We start from the raw sequence: 18,832 nt of genomic DNA, 5'->3' as shown, positions 1-18,832 counted from the left end.
GCCAAAGCTTCATTGAACAAGCTGAGGTTAGAAGCTGATTGGTTTCTATGCAGAAGGGAGTCTGATTTTGGACTCTCCAGCTTTAGTAAATAAACTCCCTGATATCAACTGTTAAACATGGAGGGGGAAGCATGATGGTCAGAGCTCTTATACTGCAACACGGGGCGGATTGACCATTTGGAAACTCGGGCACTGCCCAAGGGCCCGGGGTCAGTAGGGGGCCCCATGAGTTGCCCCTGGTACCTTTTTCATAGGCTTTTTTGAGTTTGGGCAAGAACACAGGGGCCCCATGATCCCCTATTGCCCGGGGGCCCCATGAGTTGTCAGTCTGCCCCTGCTGCAACATGAACCAAAATAAACTACCATAACATTTTGTACCATGCAATACCTTCCTGCCTATTAGTCGTTCAGACGTTCATCCTACAACAAGATAATGACCCAAAATATGCCTCCAGGCAATGTCAGAACTGTGTTGGCAGAAAAAAACAAAACTGTATGAGTGGCCAGCACATTTTTCAAACTTCAACCCCATTGAGCAGGTTTGGGAAGAACCTGACAGTAGGATGAAAGCAAGCAGCATACATGTTCTTCAACTTTCTAGACAATATCTGATTTACATTGTAGAAAGAAGTTCACAAATGTGTTTGGCTGTTATATCTACAAACTATAGCTGCTTTAAAGAGTTAAAATGTAGATTACATTTTGTTAAATAAAATGACTCAATGTTTAATTTTTATCTCCAGTCGATTATTTTATACTTTCATCTCAGAGTACATTGAGACAATGATCTTCTTTTCCTGGTGCATCTATGCTGAAGGTTTGCATCAAGAAAGTTACTTTAGTCATTCAGTTGCACAGTCAAGAACTACTATTGTAAATTAATCCAAATATATTATTGCTAATTTTTATATTAATATTTCTAGCTCAATTATTATCTGAAAAATATATACTTCCGGACCATTGGTGGAGAGGAAGTTTATTTTAATGAAGATAGGAATCTTCCTGCCAAGTTTGATATTTTAAACCTAATAATGTGGCCAAACGCAACAAATCAAAAGAAGAAGGTTGGGTATTATTACCAAACTGCGAACAGTTACCAAATGTATATCAATAACAGTGCCATCCAGTGGAATCCAGTTTTCACTCAGGTATTATTGAGCATGTGGATATTTTGGTTTCAATTTTATTTGTTGGCATAAATTTTTAGATATTCTGTACATACCTCCATTATGGGCCCTTGATGGTGCAAACCAAGGAAAACAGGCAGTAAAGGTGTGTTTGTGCTTAATAGTGCAGATTGAAAGAAACTCTGAAATAAATATGAACACCTTCCATCATGTCAGAGATTAAAAAAGATACCCTTGAAGGTGAGAAGGGAATCTCACTACCGAGGTTACGTGCCGAGTATGTCACTCCCACTTGGTGGCAGGATCACTCCGATATTGAGGGGTCTTGAGTATAGAGCCAATGACCACTTGTATAAAAAAGGTACCCTTGGCCCAATGCACAAACCTAGCACTGAACAGTGGGCATAGGCACATCATGATGAACAGCAGGAATAGCTTAAAAGGGTATGGTTAGACAGAGCCCAGGCCTCCTTACTGTTTACATTGCACATAAACATTCCTTTTACCTACAAAATATGGAATAATTACGGTGCCACATGCAACAATCTTACAGACACACACAAAAACCTCAGGGCAAAAAATAGTTATCAGAAAATGAAATTTTTCCATTATATATTATTTAATGCCCACAGGATATAGAAATACAACAGAAGCACTTTCCCTGGTTCTAGAATACGGAAGGACATCAGTGAAATATATGAGAGCTACTTAGCTGCAACCACAAACTATCCACTAGACAATCAAAACTTTGGTTTGGAGGATGTAATGCACAGTCCAGCTTACAGACTGCAACAGTCATAAGAACTTACAATATAACATAGTGTATAGTGGAGTGACTATAAGTATATACAATATACAGTAGCATAGCATATAGAGTGCAGCAGTAAGGGTTGTCTAATTGTACAGGATGCCAGGGATGGGTCCTGGATTGGAGATAAGAGCACCCTTTGTTTGGGTTGTCATCCCTTTAGGAGTTTAATAAGAGACAGGGATTCTCAATTAGCAGCAGGGTGAGGGGTTCCAGGCCAATCCGGTTGAAAAGGAGAAAACTGATATACAGTTTTCTCAGGATTGGTAAGTCCTGACATGGAACCTGGAATTCAGAGGCTCAGAAAGATTTTTTGGTGGAAAGAACCTCCAGCCCTGACTACGGGTATCTGTAAGGGTTAACCTGCCAGTAAGAGAGGGTTGGAAAGGGCAGGAAGCAGTCAGTTGGTGTTGATGAGATGTGATGTGGAGCAGGGCATGCTTGTGAGGAAAAGCTGTATGCTGTGTGTTGTTGAGGCACTGATGGCTGTGGTGACCTTTTTTGAAGACCGCACCTGAAGTAGACATGGAATTTTTAATTATATTAAGAGGAGAAGGCAACAAGACCCATGTGTATTGTGATCTCTACCTTGTCACTTGCTTTGACTGGTACTACGTTCGTTATTGAAGGACACTGAAAAATGCAAAAACCCTCACTGAAAAGACTACTGGGACTTTTTAGGTACCGTACCAACAACAAAACAAATGTAGCACCTTCCTAGTGTAGCTAGGGGCAGCTAGAGCATTGATTGTCAGTGAGGAGGGCTGAGTACTAGCTCAGGTGTAATAACCAGAAAGTCAAATTGTGGTCAGGAGCTGAGGCACTGCAGGCCGCCCCTCTGGAATTTCCCCCTGCTCTAGGGCTTTGGAGGAAGGTCCTACAGGCAATGGGTGGATCTGAGGAGTGGCTGGCTTGCAGTTGTGAGGGATCCTAGCCAATCCCCAACAGGAAGTTGGATAGGGGCTGCGGCACCCTTAAAGTTTTGAAGCCTGCTCAGCTGCAGGAGAGTTTGGGTAGACAGTGAGGAAGATGTGAGGCTAAAGGCAGGAAGCTGAGAGAAGGCCCAGTGAGATGGAGCCTACCTGCAGGCCTGGAGCTGGAAAGGGAGAAGCTCATATTTTCACTGGCCCCCAGAGCGAGGACCACCTGTGTGTCAGGGAAGGAGCGGCCCAGCTAGTAAAACCTGAAGGCAGCCACCAACCACCAGCAGTAAAGGAGAGAATCTAAGTGAGTATCCCTGCACCCCCTGGGCTGATGAGCAGACTCACTACCTACTTGGAACTGTCCACATTTAAAGTGACAGACACCAGATACCCTGTTCAGGGATACCTCCAGATTGCTGGGTGAAGAAGAGGAGTTGATCTAGGGTCTGGGGTGGTACATTAACAGAGACTGTGATACAGAGAAGACATGTAAATAGTTCCAGGACGTTGTCCTCAGTTCATCAGTTTCCTTGGGCATCCTGTACACCCCTAACCCTATCCCAGTTCAAATCCCAACAAACAACAAAACCAAAGCTCAAGGACTGATTTCTGACTCTGGATGCAAACCAGTGTGAACATGCATGTTGCCTGGCTGTGCAGGACTATAGGGGGACCCAAATCTTTTAGTGACTCCTAAGAGGGTAGTGCTATACATACAAATATTATAAAATAATCATAACTTTATTATATAGTATTAAAAAACATGATTGTATTAAAAAAAATAGAGCATCAACAGGCTCCTAAAAGCATATAAGCCATTGCATGTTGTAACAATACAAACATCAAGCTTAATATAATTAGCTCCGGGATTACATATAAAATGCATAAGCAAAATGTGATATACCGTATTTTCCGGCGTATAAGGCGACTGGGTGTATAAGACGACCCCCTAATTTTCCAGTTAAAACATAGGTTTTGGGCTATACTCGTTGTATAAGACTACCCCCCTTCCGAGGCAACACCATTTAACCCCTCGCCTACAGGGCACTTATACTTACTTCCCCCCAGGCCAATTTTCAGCTTTCAGTGCTGTCACACTTTGAATGACAATTGTGCGGTCATGCAACACTGTACCCACATGAAATAGGTGGCACTGATGGGCACTGATGAGGAGGCACTGGTAGGTGGCACTGATGGGCATTGACAGGCATCACTGATGGGCACTGAAAAGCAGCACTGATACATGGCACTGATAGGCGGCACTGACTGGCACTGTTAGGCGGCACTGACTGGCACTGTTAGGCGGCACTGACTGGCACTGATAGGTGGCACTGATTGGCATCACTGATGGGCATTGACAGGCATCACTGATGGGCACTGAAAGGCACCACTAATACATGGCACTGATAGGGGGCACTGACTGGCACTAATAGGTGGCACTGATTGGCAGCACTGATAGGTGGCACTGACTGGCACTGATGGGTGACACTGAAAGGCAGCTCATATGGGCACTGATATGTGGCATTGATGTGCACTGGTAGGCACTGATATGTGGCATTGATGTGGCACTGATGGACACTGACAGCTGGCACTGATGGACTCTGACAGGTGGCACTTCTGGGGCCACACTGATCATCAGGGCACACTGATCATCAGTGCCCTGATGATCAGTGTAGATGTCCCCTCCGCGGAAAGCCGATTACCGGCTCTCCTCTCCTCTGTCAGCGTGACAGCTCGAGAGGAGAGAAATGCCGATAACCGGCATTTCCCTGTTTACATGTGATCAGCTGTGATTGGACACAGCTGATCACATGACCAAGCCGACATCTTCGGCTCTTTCCGTTATCGGTGATAGCTGTGTTCGAGGGACACAGCGCATCTCCGCACATGCGCGGAGAATGGGAGAACGTCATATGAGCCAATCACGGCAAGTGATGTATTCTATTATTGAATACAGAGCCTGCTCGGATTGGCTGTGTCAGAGAGGTGGGCTGATGATGTCACAACTTCAGCCAATCCGAGCAGGCTCTGTATTCATTAATAGAATACATCACTCGCCGTGATTGGCTCAGCGCAGTACACTGTATGTAGCTGAAGCTACCATACAGTATTACCGCACATCCAGCGTTCTATACCCGGCGTATAAGATGACCCCCAATTGTTGGGGTATGTTTTTAAGTAAAAAAAAGTTCTTATACGCCGGAAAATACAGTATATAACTCCTAGATGTAAGTAGCTACGACATGTTTCGCAGTTCAAAAGTCCACTTCCTCAAGGAGATCTTCTCTGCTCACTGTACTGATATGTTTGTACCAGGGCCGGATCTAGCCGGTCTGATATGATCAGTGGGATCTAGCCAGTCTGATATGGGGGTGCAGTAAAAAATGTCAGGGGGCAGAGGATAAGAGGTCAGCAAGGCAGTGCACAAAAACAGAAATCCGTAGCTGAGTGTACTGGGGGTCAGCAGGGCATTGGACAGGAATTATCAGAGCAAAGGGCTGGGATATAGTTTGTAGAGCAGTGTACGGGGGGTCAGCAGGGCAGAGGATGAATGGTCAGCAGGGTGGAGGACAGGGGTCAATATGGTAGTGTATTGCAGGGTTCAGCAGTTTGTAGACCAGTGTACAGGGGGTCAGCAGGGCAGAGGATGGGTTGTCAGCAGGGTGGAGGACAGGGGTCAGTATGGTAGTGTATTGCAGGGGTCAGCAGTTTGTAGGCCAGTGTACAGGGGGTCAGCAGGGCAGAGGATGGGTGGTCAGCAGGGTGGAGGACAGGGGTCAGTATGGTAGTGTATTGCAGAGGTCAGCAGTTTGTAGGCCAGTGTACAGGGGGTCAGCAGGGCAGAGGATGAGTGGTCAGCAGAGTGAAGGACAGGGGTCAGTATGGTAGTGTATTGCAGGGGTCAGCAGTTTGTAGGCCAGTGTACAGGGGGTCAGCAGGGCAGAGGATAGGTGGTCAGCAGGGTGGAGGACAGGGGTCAGTATGGTAGTGTATTGCAGGGGTCAGCAGTTTGTAGGTCAGTGTACAGGGGGTCAGCAGGGCAGAGGATGGGTTGTCAGCAGGGTGGAGGACAGGGGTCAGTATGGTAGTGTATTGCAGGGGTCAGCAGTTTGTAGGCCAGTGTACAGGGGGTCAGCAGGGCCGAGGATGAGTGGTCAGCAGAGTGAAGGACAGGGGTCAGTATGGTAGTGTATTGCAGGGGTCAGCAGTTTGTAGGCCAGTGTACAGGGGGTCAGCAGGGCAGAGGATGGGTGGTCAGCAGGGTGGAGGACAGGGGTCAGTATGGTAGTGTATTGCAGGGGTCAGCAGTTTGTAGGTCAGTGTACAGGGGGTCAGCAGGGCAGAGGATGGGTGGTCAGCAGGGTGGAGGACAGGGGTCAGTATGGTAGTGTATTGCAGGGGTCAGCAGTTTGTAGGTCAGTGTACAGGGGGTCAGCAGGGCAGAGGATGGGTTGTCAGCAGGGTGGAGGACAGGGGTCAGTATGGTAGTGTATTGCAGGGGTCAGCAGTTTGTAGGGCAGTGTACAGGGGGTCAGCAGGGCAGAGGAGGGTGGTCAGCAGGGTGGAGGACAGGGGTCAGTATGGTAGTGTATTGCAGGGGTCAGCAGTTTGTAGGCCAGTGTACAGGGGGTCAGCAGGACAGAGAAGTGTACAGTGGTCAGTATGGCAGTGTACAGGGGCCAGCAGTGCACAGGACATACAGTGCATCCAGAAAGTATTCCCAGTACTTAACTTTTGCCACATTTTGTTATGTTACAACCTTATTCCAAAATGGATTAATAAGACCCTCCCACTGGCCAGCCTCAGAACTTATTTCTCTGTTCTTTCCCAGGGTGCCCCATGTATTTCATGATCCCAGTCTTGCTCACATTTTGTCATCCTCTTTTGACTTATTGTAAAGCCAGTCAGATTACTTGTTATGAGTATTGTTAATAATGTCCATGTGTCAGGAATGGACTCAGCACTGGTGGTGGGACTCACCTGCCGTGTGGGCTGCAGTACCAGAGCTGACCAGCGGGTGCTCTTAGCAGCCAGAAGCTCACAATCAGCCAAACCTGGGGCTGATTGCAGAAAGGTGTATTTAAGCCATGACCAGGCCTGTGCTCTGGGCCTTGGTGTATGTTTTCCCATGAGCCTCTGTACCTGGTATCCTGTGTTCCTGCTTCGTTGCTGACCCGGCTTGATTCTGACCTCTGCTGACCATCTCCTGTTGAACCCCTGGCTTGCCTGACCATCCTTCTGCTTGATCCCCTGTACCGCGCTGCCCGTGAGTTACTGAACCCGGCTTGTGACCTTGACCATTCTCTGCCTGCTCCTTTTGGTACCTTGCTGCCCGCACGTTGCTGACTTGGCCCGTCTGACCACGCTAACTACTCTGCCATCCATCCATCCTGCACGGATCCAGCCATACCTGCACATGCCTCTGGCGGATCCCTCTACCACTAGCAGGTGTACTCAGGGGCCGCGACCTGGTTCCTGTCTGCTCCAAGTCCTTCCCCACCATCAGGGGCCCTGGTGAATAAGCAGGCTGGGACTTAGACTCCGCGCCCTGGGGAATCCTGTCCTGCGGACCACTAGAGATACCACCAAACGGTCATTACAGAACCCTACGGCCGGCCTGACCGTTCCACCTCTCCAGCCCTGACTACGCCTGTGTTCCTGCACCTACTAAGATTAGTGGAAGGTTGGTTTGTTCACTGTGCGTTTCTATATATATCTGGGTGGCTAATAGTAAACTGTATTATTATACTATACCTGGAACCTGCGTTTCCCTGTGTCAGTCCACACCTTTCTGGTCATTCCTTGATTCCTGACACCATGTTTACATATTGTTTATACTGTTTAGAGGCTAAGTTTGCCTTTAAAAACATATTATACAGTGCATCCAGAAAGTATTCACAGCGCTTTTGCCACATTTTGTTATGTTACAGCCTGATTCCAAAATGAATTAAATTCATTTTTTTCCCTCAACATTCTACAAACAATACCCCATAATGACAACATGAAAGAAGTTCATTTTGAAATCTTTGCAATTTATTAACCACTAGAGGACCACCCGCAGTACATATACTGCTACAAGGCGGCCCCTGTGCGCAGGATCAAGTATATAAACGTAACGGAACTGGACCCCAGACCGCACTTGGATATATTCCGTCATACCGCAGCTTACCTGTCTGAACACAAATCCACGGACCACACCCTTGATATCCCTCGGGAAATAGACAGCACCCGACTCTTCTTAAAACAGGAAGTCAACTCCTTTATTTTACACACACAACAAGTTATATACACAGGACGGGGAAACACAACCAGGAACAGGAAACACATCATCAGCCCACCCCATCAGTGGGGAGGGCTACAGGAAACACATCATCACCCCTCCCCATCCAGCCAAGACACAAAACAATGGGGCAGCACATGGCAAAAGGACAATAGACAGCAGTGAGAGGGTCTTAAAGGGGGATTGAACATATTCTGTGCCTGCTGTATACAATGCACACATATACCACAGTCTTCGTACCCACAAAATACTAAATACTGTGCCACAAAGACACAAATAAACCGGACAAAGGAACATTTTTTTTTTATGCATTGTTTCCATTGCATATCCACACAAAAAGGATATTTGTGCCCTAGGTGGCCATACTTGGATCAAAATTCATCTGCTTCAGTATCGACCTGTTGAATTTCAATCCATATATGGGCAGGGTGGTTGTAGAGAAGTCGCTCTACCAATCAACTTCTGTACAATCAGCCTCTAGGAAAATTTCTGCACAATTAGCACCGCCAGCTATAGCTGTCAGCACTGATCAGTGTATTCTGGTGGCATTGAAGTCTCTTCTCTGTCAGAACACATTACCTCAGCGGGAGTGATTCCCCATCCACATTGAATTTGTGGATGAATGAATCGAGTAATTTTTTTTTTGTTTTACACATTATTGAACGAAAAAAAAAAATACCCAATGTCTGGGCCACCTTACTGAGCCTACCTTAAAGAGGAACTCCATTAATATCAGCAGCTGTTGAGAAAATGAACACCTTGGTCAGGTCTATGTATATCTATGTATAATGTACAGAATACAGGGGTCAATAGGGCAATAGGGGATCATGGGGCCCCTGTATCCTTGCCCAAACTCAAAAAAAGCCTATGAAAAAGGTACCAGGGGCATCTCATGGGGCCCCCTACTGACCTCGGGCAGTGCCCGCGTTTCCGAATGGTCAGTCCACCCCTGAGTCAGGATGAGAGCCACATTCACATCAGAGTCCTCCCTTACATCATTGTCCCCAGAGTGAAACCACCTTACATTACAGTCTGAAGAGTTCGCCTTAAATCAAAGTCTAGCAGAGTCTATAGTTCCCTCCTTACATCAGAGTCCAGCAGAGTGCCCCCTTACATCAGATTCCAGCAGAGTGCCCCCTTAGATCAGATTCCAGCAGAGTGCCCCCTTACATCAGATTCCGGCAGAGTGCCCCCTTACATCAGATTCCGGCGGAGTGCCCCCTTACATTAGATTCCGGCGGAGTGCCCCCTTACATCAGATTCCGGCGGAGTGCCCCCTTACATCAGATTCCGGCGGAGTGCCCCCTTACATCAGATTCCGGCGGAGTGCCCCCTTACATCAGATTCCGGCGGAGTGCCCCCTTACATCAGATTCCGGCGGAGTGCCCCCTTACATCAGAGTTTGGCGGAGTGCCCCCTTACATCAGAGTCTGGCAGTCAGAGCCCATGACAAAGGGATTTTTTACAGGTACTTTTCTCCTGTCGATGAACATTTTCGGACAGTAAAAAAGTGTCTGTTTTATACAAACTGTACATTTATGGATGGTTGGAAACACAGGGTTGGGGTGTACACATACTGCCATTGTGATGTTTTGTGGCCATGGAAGAAATTCTATCCTCTGTTGCTTTCTGTGGGCACAGTGCCTGCTGAATGTGACCCATTGAAGTGAATGAGGCTGCTCTGCAAGCACCCCACAACTACGTGCAAAGCTAGTGTACGGTTCTAGGGGATAAAGCAGGTGGTGAGGAAGTTATACATCTCCTCACTGCCAACCTACTGCTCTCTGAAGAGTGATCTGAATGCAGATCGCTCTTCAGATACCAAAGTTCATGTGAATAATTCCCTAAAGGGATGGTGGGGCTGGGCAGGAAGGGGTTAAACAGAAGTATCACAACCTTGTGAGTAATAACTCCATCAGTTTATCCAGCCTTCAGATAATCAACCATCCCTAATAATACTAAAGTTGTCCCTGAGTATTAACATGGAACAGGGAGGGGGAGGGAGACAGATGGGGGAGAGAAGGGGGGGAGAAAAGGGGGGGAGAGGGGAGACAGGGGGGAGAGAAGGGAGGGATATAGAGGGGGGAGAGATGGGGGAGAGTGGGGAGAGAAAAGGTGGAGACAGGGTGGAGAGAAGGGGGGATATAGAGGGGGAAGGGATGGGGGGGAAAAGGTGGGGAGATAGAGGGGGGAGGATAGAGGGGGGAGAGAAGGGGAGGATAGAGGGGGGAGAGAAGGGGAGGATAGAGGGGGAGAGAAGAGGGCTATAGAGGGGAGGAGAAGGTGGGGAGATAGAGGAGAGGGGAGATAGAAGGGGAGAGGTGGAGAGAAGGGACTGAGATGGGAAGAGTTCAAGAGTAGTGCAGAGCTCAGCTCATTCACCCAGGCTGGCCTCTGCAGGCGCAGACAGAGGAATCAATCCAGCAGCTACCATGTAATTGGCTGCAGTGCTTCAAATTTCCCACCCACACATCTTCTTAGGCACAGCACTGGCCGGGAATTAGAATGTGGGTGTTGCAGACAGGAGGAGAGGGGTGGGAGGAGGCAGTGTACATCATCTCCTCTCTCCTCTCCTGTCAGTGCAGGGAAGGGGAATGTGCTGTCTGGGCTGTGTGAGCTGCTGCAGACATCTTCTCTTGTTGGCCAAAGTCCAAGGGTTGACTAGGGAGGTGCAGCTGAAATTTGGGGGGGGGGGCATAGCCCACCCCAGCACCCCCCTAGATCTGGCCATGGTCTGTACTGTATCTTCTCTAACCTTTCCAGCCCCCTATTATGAGCCCTGTTCTTTTGATATGCCATGTAATGTACCCCTGTATTAACTTCAGAGCAGAGTCCATAACTGGCAGTAATGAGGTAGCAGAAATCCATAAAATGTAGTAAATCCATAACTGGCAGCATATGTCAATGTACATCTAAAGTTTCCATATCCTACTGGGACCCCAACTGGGCTTCCCCCCCCAAGGGGTGGTAAGCCCCAACAGCATAAAGGCTACATATTGGCTGTCTTTCCCCTTGCGGAATTCTCAAGGGCACTAAAGAGCCCCTAATTATATTATATGACCTGTAGTGGGCGGTAACCTTCCTGAAAAGACCGTGAAAACCTGACCAGCAGCGGTAACCCTTCCTTCTCCGAAAGCACCAACTCAACAGGTCAACCCAGGATACAGTGCGCTAAATCTACTTTGTAGCAAATGACTTGCATAGTTACATAGTTAGTCTGGCTGAAAAAAGACAAAAGTCCATCCAGTTCAGCCATTAAAAAAAAAAAAGTTATAATCCTATACCCACAGTTGATCCAGACGAAGGCAAAAAGAACCAGCAAAGCATTATCCAATTTGCTCCTGCAGAGAAAAAAAATTCCTTCCTGAGGCAATCGGATATTCCTTGGATCAACTTTACCTATAAATGTTATATCCAGTTATATTCTGTGTATCCAAGAAAGAATCCAGGACTTTTTTTAATGCAATCCACTGAGCTGGCCAGAACCAACTCTTGAGGGAATCTATTCCACATTTTCACAGCTCTCACTGTGAAGAAACCTTTCCATGTTACATGCCTTACACATAAGCATAGTTGATAATGGTCAAACCCAGGGTACATTTCAAGAAGAAAAAACTTTTAACACATGCTTACTGTTTTATCTCAGACTCCTAGCTCTGTTTGCAGTGTCAGCTGCCAGCCGGGATATTACAAAATTTCCCAGCAAGGACTCCAAAGATTCTGCTATAGCTGCAGTCCCTGCCCAGAGGGGGAGATCACTAATAGAACTGGTGAGTGACTCAATGACACAGAGGAAATGTATATATCAGTGAATTTAACAAGTATCCTAATATTCATAGAGGAAATACATTATGTATTCAGTATGTTTAATTGTTTTTGCCTCTGGAATGTCTGTCCTTCTATGTTATCTTTTCACATACGCCCTCCAGATATAGGCTTCCTTGATGGTTGAGTACATGCAGGTTGATGAAGTAATCTGAGTTCTGAGGGTATATTATTGCTAGTGAAGTGATATAAAAGTTTATTAGGACCCCAAAATCTTTCCTGAGTATACGTCTTGATGCTGAATTTCAACAGAATATGTCGTCAGCATATTAACCTCCCTAGCGGTATGATTATTTCCGATTTTTGGTGCTGAAAGCGGTACATTTTTTTTGCATGGAAATATGTAGTTTTTTATTGTAGGCTGTAATTTTTAGGAATAACTCACTGAAATCTGTCCGAACAAGAGTCTATTAAACATCCCGGGTATGATAAAACTTGAAACACAAAATCATAAATTATAATTTAATTAATAATCATAAAAAATAATAATATAATAATAATAATAAATTTACCGTATTTTTCGCTCCATAAGACGCACCTGACCATAAGACGCACCTAGGATTTAGAGGCGAAAAACAAGAAAAAAAAATATTCTGAACCAATGGACTGCAGGCACAGTACAGGGGATGACCAGAGACTGCGGACATAGTACAGGAGATGACCAGAGACTGCGGACAAAGTACAGGGGATGACCAGAGACTGCAGACACAGTACAGGAGATGACCAGAGACTGCCGACACAGTACAGGGGATGACCAGAGACTGTGGACATAGTACAGGAGATGACCAGAGACTGTGGACAGTACAGGGGATGACCAGAGACTGAGGACACAACACAGGAGATGACCAGAGATTGCAGACACAACACAGGAGATGACCAGAGACTGCGGACACAGTACAGGAGATGACCAGAGACTGCGGACACAGTACAGGAGATGACCAGAGACTGCGGACACAGTACAGGAGATGACCAGAGACTGCGGACACAGTGCAGGAGATGACCAGAGACTGCGGACACAGTGCAGGAGATGACCAGAGACTGCGGACACAGTGCAGGAGGTGACCAGAGACTGCGGACACAGTGCAGGAGGTGACCAGAGACTGCGGACACAGTGCAGGAGGTGACCAGAGACTGCGGACACAGTGCAGGAGGTGACCAGAGACTGCGGACACAGTGCAGGAGGTGACCAGAGACTGCGGACACAGTGCAGGAGGTGACCAGAGACTGCGGACACAGTGCAGGAGATGACCAGAGACTGCGGACACAGTGCAGGGGATGACCAGAGACTGCGGACACAGTGCAGGAGATGACCAGAGACTGCGGACACAGTGCAGGGGATGACCAGAGACTGCAGACACAGTGCAGGGGATGACCAAAGACTGCGGACACAGTGCAGGGGATGACCAGAGACTGCGGACACAGTGCAGGGGATGACCAGAGACTGCGGACACAGTGCAGGGGATGACCAGAGACTGCGGACATAGTACAGGAGATGACCAGAGACTGCGGACATAGTACAGGAGATGACCAGAGACTGCGGACACAGTACAGGGGATGACCAGAGACTGCAGACAGTGCAGGGGATGACCAGAGACTGCAGACAGTGCAGGGGATGACCAGAGACTGCAGACATAGCACAGGGATGACCAGAGACTGCGGACATAGTACAGGAGATGACCAGAGACTGCGGACATAGTACAGGAGATGACCAGAGACTGCGGACACAGTACAGGGGATGACCAGAGACTGCAGACAGTGCAGGGGATGACCAGAGACTGCAGACAGTGCAGGGGATGACCAGAGACTGCAGACAGTGCAGGGAATGACCAGAGACTGTAGACAGTGCAGGGAATGACCAGAGACTGCTGACCTTTGGAGAGGGAGGGGGAGCGAGAAGCGCTGCGCTTTGTGAATGGCCCGGAGCCTTCTGGGACCTGTCATGTGTCCCAGAAGACACCGGATCATTCACAAAGCGCAGCACATGCACTGTGGGCACCCGGCTGTCATAGAAGCCAGCGTGGGAAGACTGTGCAGCGCTGGAGCGAGGACCAGGTAAGGTCCTGCAGGAGAGAGCAGCTGAGCGGCCGGCCCGGTAATCTGACATGGTGGCGGCAGAAATACCGGACCGGCCGCTTTATATTCGCTCCATAAGACGCACTGACATTTTCTCCCCTTTTTTGGGGGGAAAAAGTGCGTCATATGGAGCGAAAAATACGGTAATTCAATAATATAATCAAACTAATAACACTGAAATTTGAAATACAGAGGCAAATTCGCACATCGCTGAGCAAAGTCGCAAAATCGTTTTCAGTGTCTGATGATGAATTCCCCCCACGAATCATTATCACTCAATTCTGCAAGTGGTTCTGATTTCCTATCGCTGTTCTCTAGCTGGTCTAAAACCGCTTTTGACGTAAAGGGACGCTTTTTGGACGCCATGGACTTTTCTCAGTTTCCAGGCAGAAAGAACAGTCAAAATGCAGGCAGGGCACAGGACAAAGCAGTAGGGACAAAATGTATGTGAAATGCATTGAAACAGCAATGTTTAATATATAATAATCATTATTAAAAAAATTAAATTTTTTAAAAATTTCAAATTTGCCGCCGTACGTCCCGACGTCACAGGGACCGGAACACGTAAGCCAGATGCCGGCATCGGCCGGAGGAGATGGCCGGGGATGCTGCAGGGGAGCGAAGGACAAGGTTAGCGCTGCAGGGACTCCCTGAGCAACGCTGCATGGTAAGCCCGAGTGTAGCTCCGGGTTACCGCTCTTGGTACTCAAATTTTACCCCGAGCTACACTCGGGAATACCACCAGGGAGGTTAAGTAACTCTAGAAAGCCCACTTTGTTGCATCATGGGTGATCACACCAATAATGCAGCACAATGTTTCGAGCACAAGCAGGACCTCATCATTGGCCATGGTCACTAAAGACCTTGAGCCTCTCAGACATTATGAACTTTGTATTTCTCTTCATAATTAGACGCCTCACTGTACATGTATCCTTTACATACCGACTTTCCCATTATTTTTCCTTATTTTCAATTTTTATTTTTCCAGTTTTCACTATTTTTGTGTAATGTTTTGGGTGTTTACCCATTTAGATTTTTGTAACTGTATTTTTTTTTGCCATTGAATTACACATCAACTTCAAGATGTATGGTTATGTCCCTATGGAGTGAATGGTCTGAGGTGTCCACAGCCATTGATTGCCATTGATTGTAGCTGTAGCACCCTCCTAGGTAGGTGCTAGGATTAGATAGATAGGATTAGTTGTGTTTTTGATAGGTAAATTTATTTGTCACTCTGTAGTCAGAGTGGCTGTAAATATTTGCTAGGTAAAAGCATAGCTAGCTCGCTGTACTAGGTGAGCTGTGATCATTTAATTAGCTGCTGCTAGTGTGTCTAGCTTCCTCTCCATCCAGGAAAAGGTAGAAGTCTTTAGATGATAGGTGTGGAGTTATGCAGATGGTAGCATGAATATGGATGTAGCCTCAGCCTATCCCAGAGAGAAGGGCTTTACGGCATGCTGGGTAACTGAAAATATTCAGTGAGCACATAGGGCTCTGGGTCTTTCCTGCATAGGATTGTCCAAGCCTGGGACAGGGTGCTTTGCTCTCCTAGGCATCTGCTGCCTCAGATGGGCAATCTGAGGGCTTGAATTTCTGAGATCTGGGTTGTGCCATGCTGACTAAGGGGTTGTCTCCTGATGATCTGGTCTGGTATCAGGGAGCAAGGCGTCCATTTGCTCTCGGGCCTTGTGAGTACAGAAATCCCTAAAGATCTTAGGAACTGAATGCTTTTAAACCCCCTCTGTTGCTAGAAAGTCAGCTGTGGGTCTAGCAAAGGTTACACGGGTTGGTGTTCCGAAGAGCTTCGTCCATCTGTCCACCACTGCTTAAAGGGAAATTGCTCTTTGGTTCTGCTGTTACTACTATTACTGCTTTAAGCTGAAGTTCACTGTTAGATTCAAGTAAGGACTACAATATAGCTTGCCCTGAAGATTAGACAAAGACTTCGATGTATATTTTTCCTATTTTGAAGTATCCCACTCACTTTCCTCATCCCTATCCTAAATTTTCAACAAAACAAAACCAACAAAAAACAACACCCCCTAGACTGATGGAGAAACGAGTGAATAAGGCTATGTGCCTGGCCGCAGGGCAATGTATTTGGGGAGGACTTAGACAGTATTCCTGGAGCTCCTCTGGGAGTAGAGCTACATAAATGTATTTTATTTTGTATGGAGGTCATTGATGCATTGATGTTCACACCATATTTAGAAATTGTAAAAGCCAATAATAGAAATCTCAGCTACATCCTTCTCTTCTCATTGGGGTTGTCCTTTCTATGTCCTTTGCTGTTCATTGGACGTCCCTCAAAGATATCCCGTCTTCTTCAGCAAGTGGCCTTTGAGATCATATTTACCATTTCTGTTTCTTCGATTTTGTTGTTGAAGTTGTTGGGAAGATACTTCTTGATTTCATTACTTGTAATCTGCTCTCTCGTACAAATTGTAATTTCCTGCGGCTCCTATGGGAGTAGTGCTACATAAATGTATTTTATTTTGTATGGAGGTCATTGATGCATCGATGTCCAAACCATATTTAGCAATTGTAAAAGCCAATAATAGAAATCTCAGCTACATCCTTCTCTTCTTATTGGGGTTGTCCTTTCTACGTCCTTTGGTGTTCATCGGATGTCCCTCAAAGATATCCCGTCTTCTTCAACAAGTGGCCTTTGAGATCATATTTACCATTTCTGTTTCTTTCATTTTGGCCAAAACAGTCACCGGTGTCTTGGCTTTTGGAATTAACAAGACAGACAAGACATACCAGAAGTTGTTGGGAAGATACTTCTCGATTTCATTACTTGCATCGATGTCCAGACCATATTTAGTGTCGGCATGTGTTGTTAACTTAAAACAGAACTCCAGACAAACAGCTACATACACAGATGAAATACATATTTGATACTATTTGTATTTCTGTCCATCCAGATTTGAGATTTTAACAGCTCTGCAACACAATGCAGACCTGTCTGGCAGTGGAGGAGACTTGATCTTTCACTGCTGCAGTTTCACTGTAAAGGGTTAGTTCACCTTTACCAAAAAATGCCTTTGCAGATAAGGGTCGTCTGTAGATAAAAAACAAACTGTGCGGCTCTGACCAAAGTTGAATAATACCCTTACTATAGGCCAGGGGTGTCAAACTGGCCCTCCAGCTGTTGCGAAACTAGAAGTCCCATCATGCCTATGTGAGTCATGCTTGTAACTGTCAATCTTGCAATGCCTCATGGGACTTGTAGTTTGAGAACAGCTGGAGGGCCGCCAGTTTGATATCCGTGGCCTAGGTGATCCAAGCAGAAATGGGAGTGTGTACCTGCCAAAACCAGGTTCCCACCCCCCAAAAAAAATGTAAATTATGTGCCAAAGGTTAAAGAGGAGGAGGAACAGCAGAACCTCCCCTTTTGGGCGTAGTAGTGATACGGGGGTATCGCTACACCTATATTTAAAGAGTCAGCTGCTAGCTCTCATAGGGCAGAATGTCTATTACTATGTCAATGATAGGAAGCATCATGCCAATGAATGTAATTATAAGATTGTGGATTGGAAGAGGTTAGGGTATAGAACCTCTATCAGATTACTATTGCGTCCCATGTCATTGGGAAGACTGCCATCCACCATGCTAATTGCACCCATCAGCGGAGTAGGACAGGAACTAAGGGAACACTCTTCAATGGGAAAACAAACAGCAATACTTTTCCAAACCGGAAAAAAAATCTTTTGCCTGGATTAGGGCTTTAAATTTTAAACCTGACTAACCATTCCCAACCTTTATAAAACTCTATACAGTTTGTACAAACCATAACAATCTCTAATTACATTTTATAAACAGTATAAAATTTCATCAGTTTCTAAATGATTATTTTTGTTTTGTAGATATGGAGAGATGCATGAAGTGTCCCGAAGATCACTGGTCCAATGAGAGAAGAGACAATTGTATCTTAAGACCTATTGAGTTTCTGTCTTACGAAGATACACTGGGGTTGTGTCTTCTTATGGTTGCTCTTTTGTTTAATTTTTTTACTGCTGTCGTGTTTTGCATTTTTATCAAATACAAAGACACCGCAATTGTAAAAGCCAATAATAGAAATCTCAGCTACATCCTGCTCTTCTCATTGGGGTTGTCCTTTCTATGTCCTTTGCTGTTCATCGGACGTCCCTCAACGATGTCCTGTCTTCTTCAACAAGTGGCCTTTGGGATCATATTTACCATTTCTGTTTCTTCCGTTTTGGCTAAAACAGTCACTGTTGTCTTGGCTTTTGAAATTAACAAGCCAGACAAGTCGTACCAGAAGTTGTTGGGCAGACACTTCTCAATTTCATTGCTTATAATATGTTCCCTCGGACAAATTTTAATTTGTATCTTTTGGTTAATCTTCTCTCCACCATTTCCAGATTATTACACTCAGCTGGAGGTGGGGAAAATTATATTACAGTGTAATGAGGGCTCTTTTACTGCTTTCTACATTGTGATTGGCTACATGGGAGGTCTGGCTTTTCTAAGCTTTATTGTAGCATTTTTTGCCAGAAAACTTCCAGACACATTCAATGAAGCTCAGTACATCACATTCAGTATGCTGGTCTTCTGCTGTGTTTGGATCTCCTTCATTCCAGCCTATTTCAGTGCCAAAGGGAAGTACATGGTTGCTGTGGAGGTCTTCGCCATCTTGTCCTCCAGTGCCGGACTCCTGGGTTGTATCTTCATTCCCAAATGTTACATCATTCTGATGAGACCAGAACTGAACACCAAGGCTAATTTAAAGACTGCATGGAAATCATAGCAATCTACAATGTAGTTTACT

General features: G+C 46.1%; 1 protein-coding gene across 4 annotated transcripts in view; it reads left to right on the top strand.

Annotated features, from left to right (window-relative positions):
• The window catches only part of LOC149433042 (vomeronasal type-2 receptor 26-like), an 81,279-nt gene extending 62,447 nt beyond the window's left edge, over window positions 1-18,832 (top strand). For all 4 annotated transcript variants that reach the window (XM_089664720.1, XM_089664719.1, XM_089664722.1 and 1 more), the window contains 2 exons: window positions 11,786-11,909; window positions 17,907-18,832. In XM_089664720.1, coding sequence (XP_089520846.1) covers window positions 11,786-11,909; window positions 17,907-18,811 — 1,029 coding nt within the window. In that variant the 3' untranslated portion in view covers window positions 18,812-18,832. The remainder of the gene's footprint in view (window positions 1-11,785; window positions 11,910-17,906) is intronic.

This window comes from Staurois parvus, unplaced genomic scaffold, assembly GCF_062004578.1.
Source record: "Staurois parvus isolate SC_StPar_1 unplaced genomic scaffold, SC_StPar_1.0 ptg002010l, whole genome shotgun sequence".
In the NCBI taxonomy this organism is placed as follows: Eukaryota; Metazoa; Chordata; class Amphibia; order Anura; family Ranidae; genus Staurois; species Staurois parvus.
Note: the sequence above shows the minus strand (reverse complement) of the source record. Positions and strands in the feature narration are given on the sequence as shown.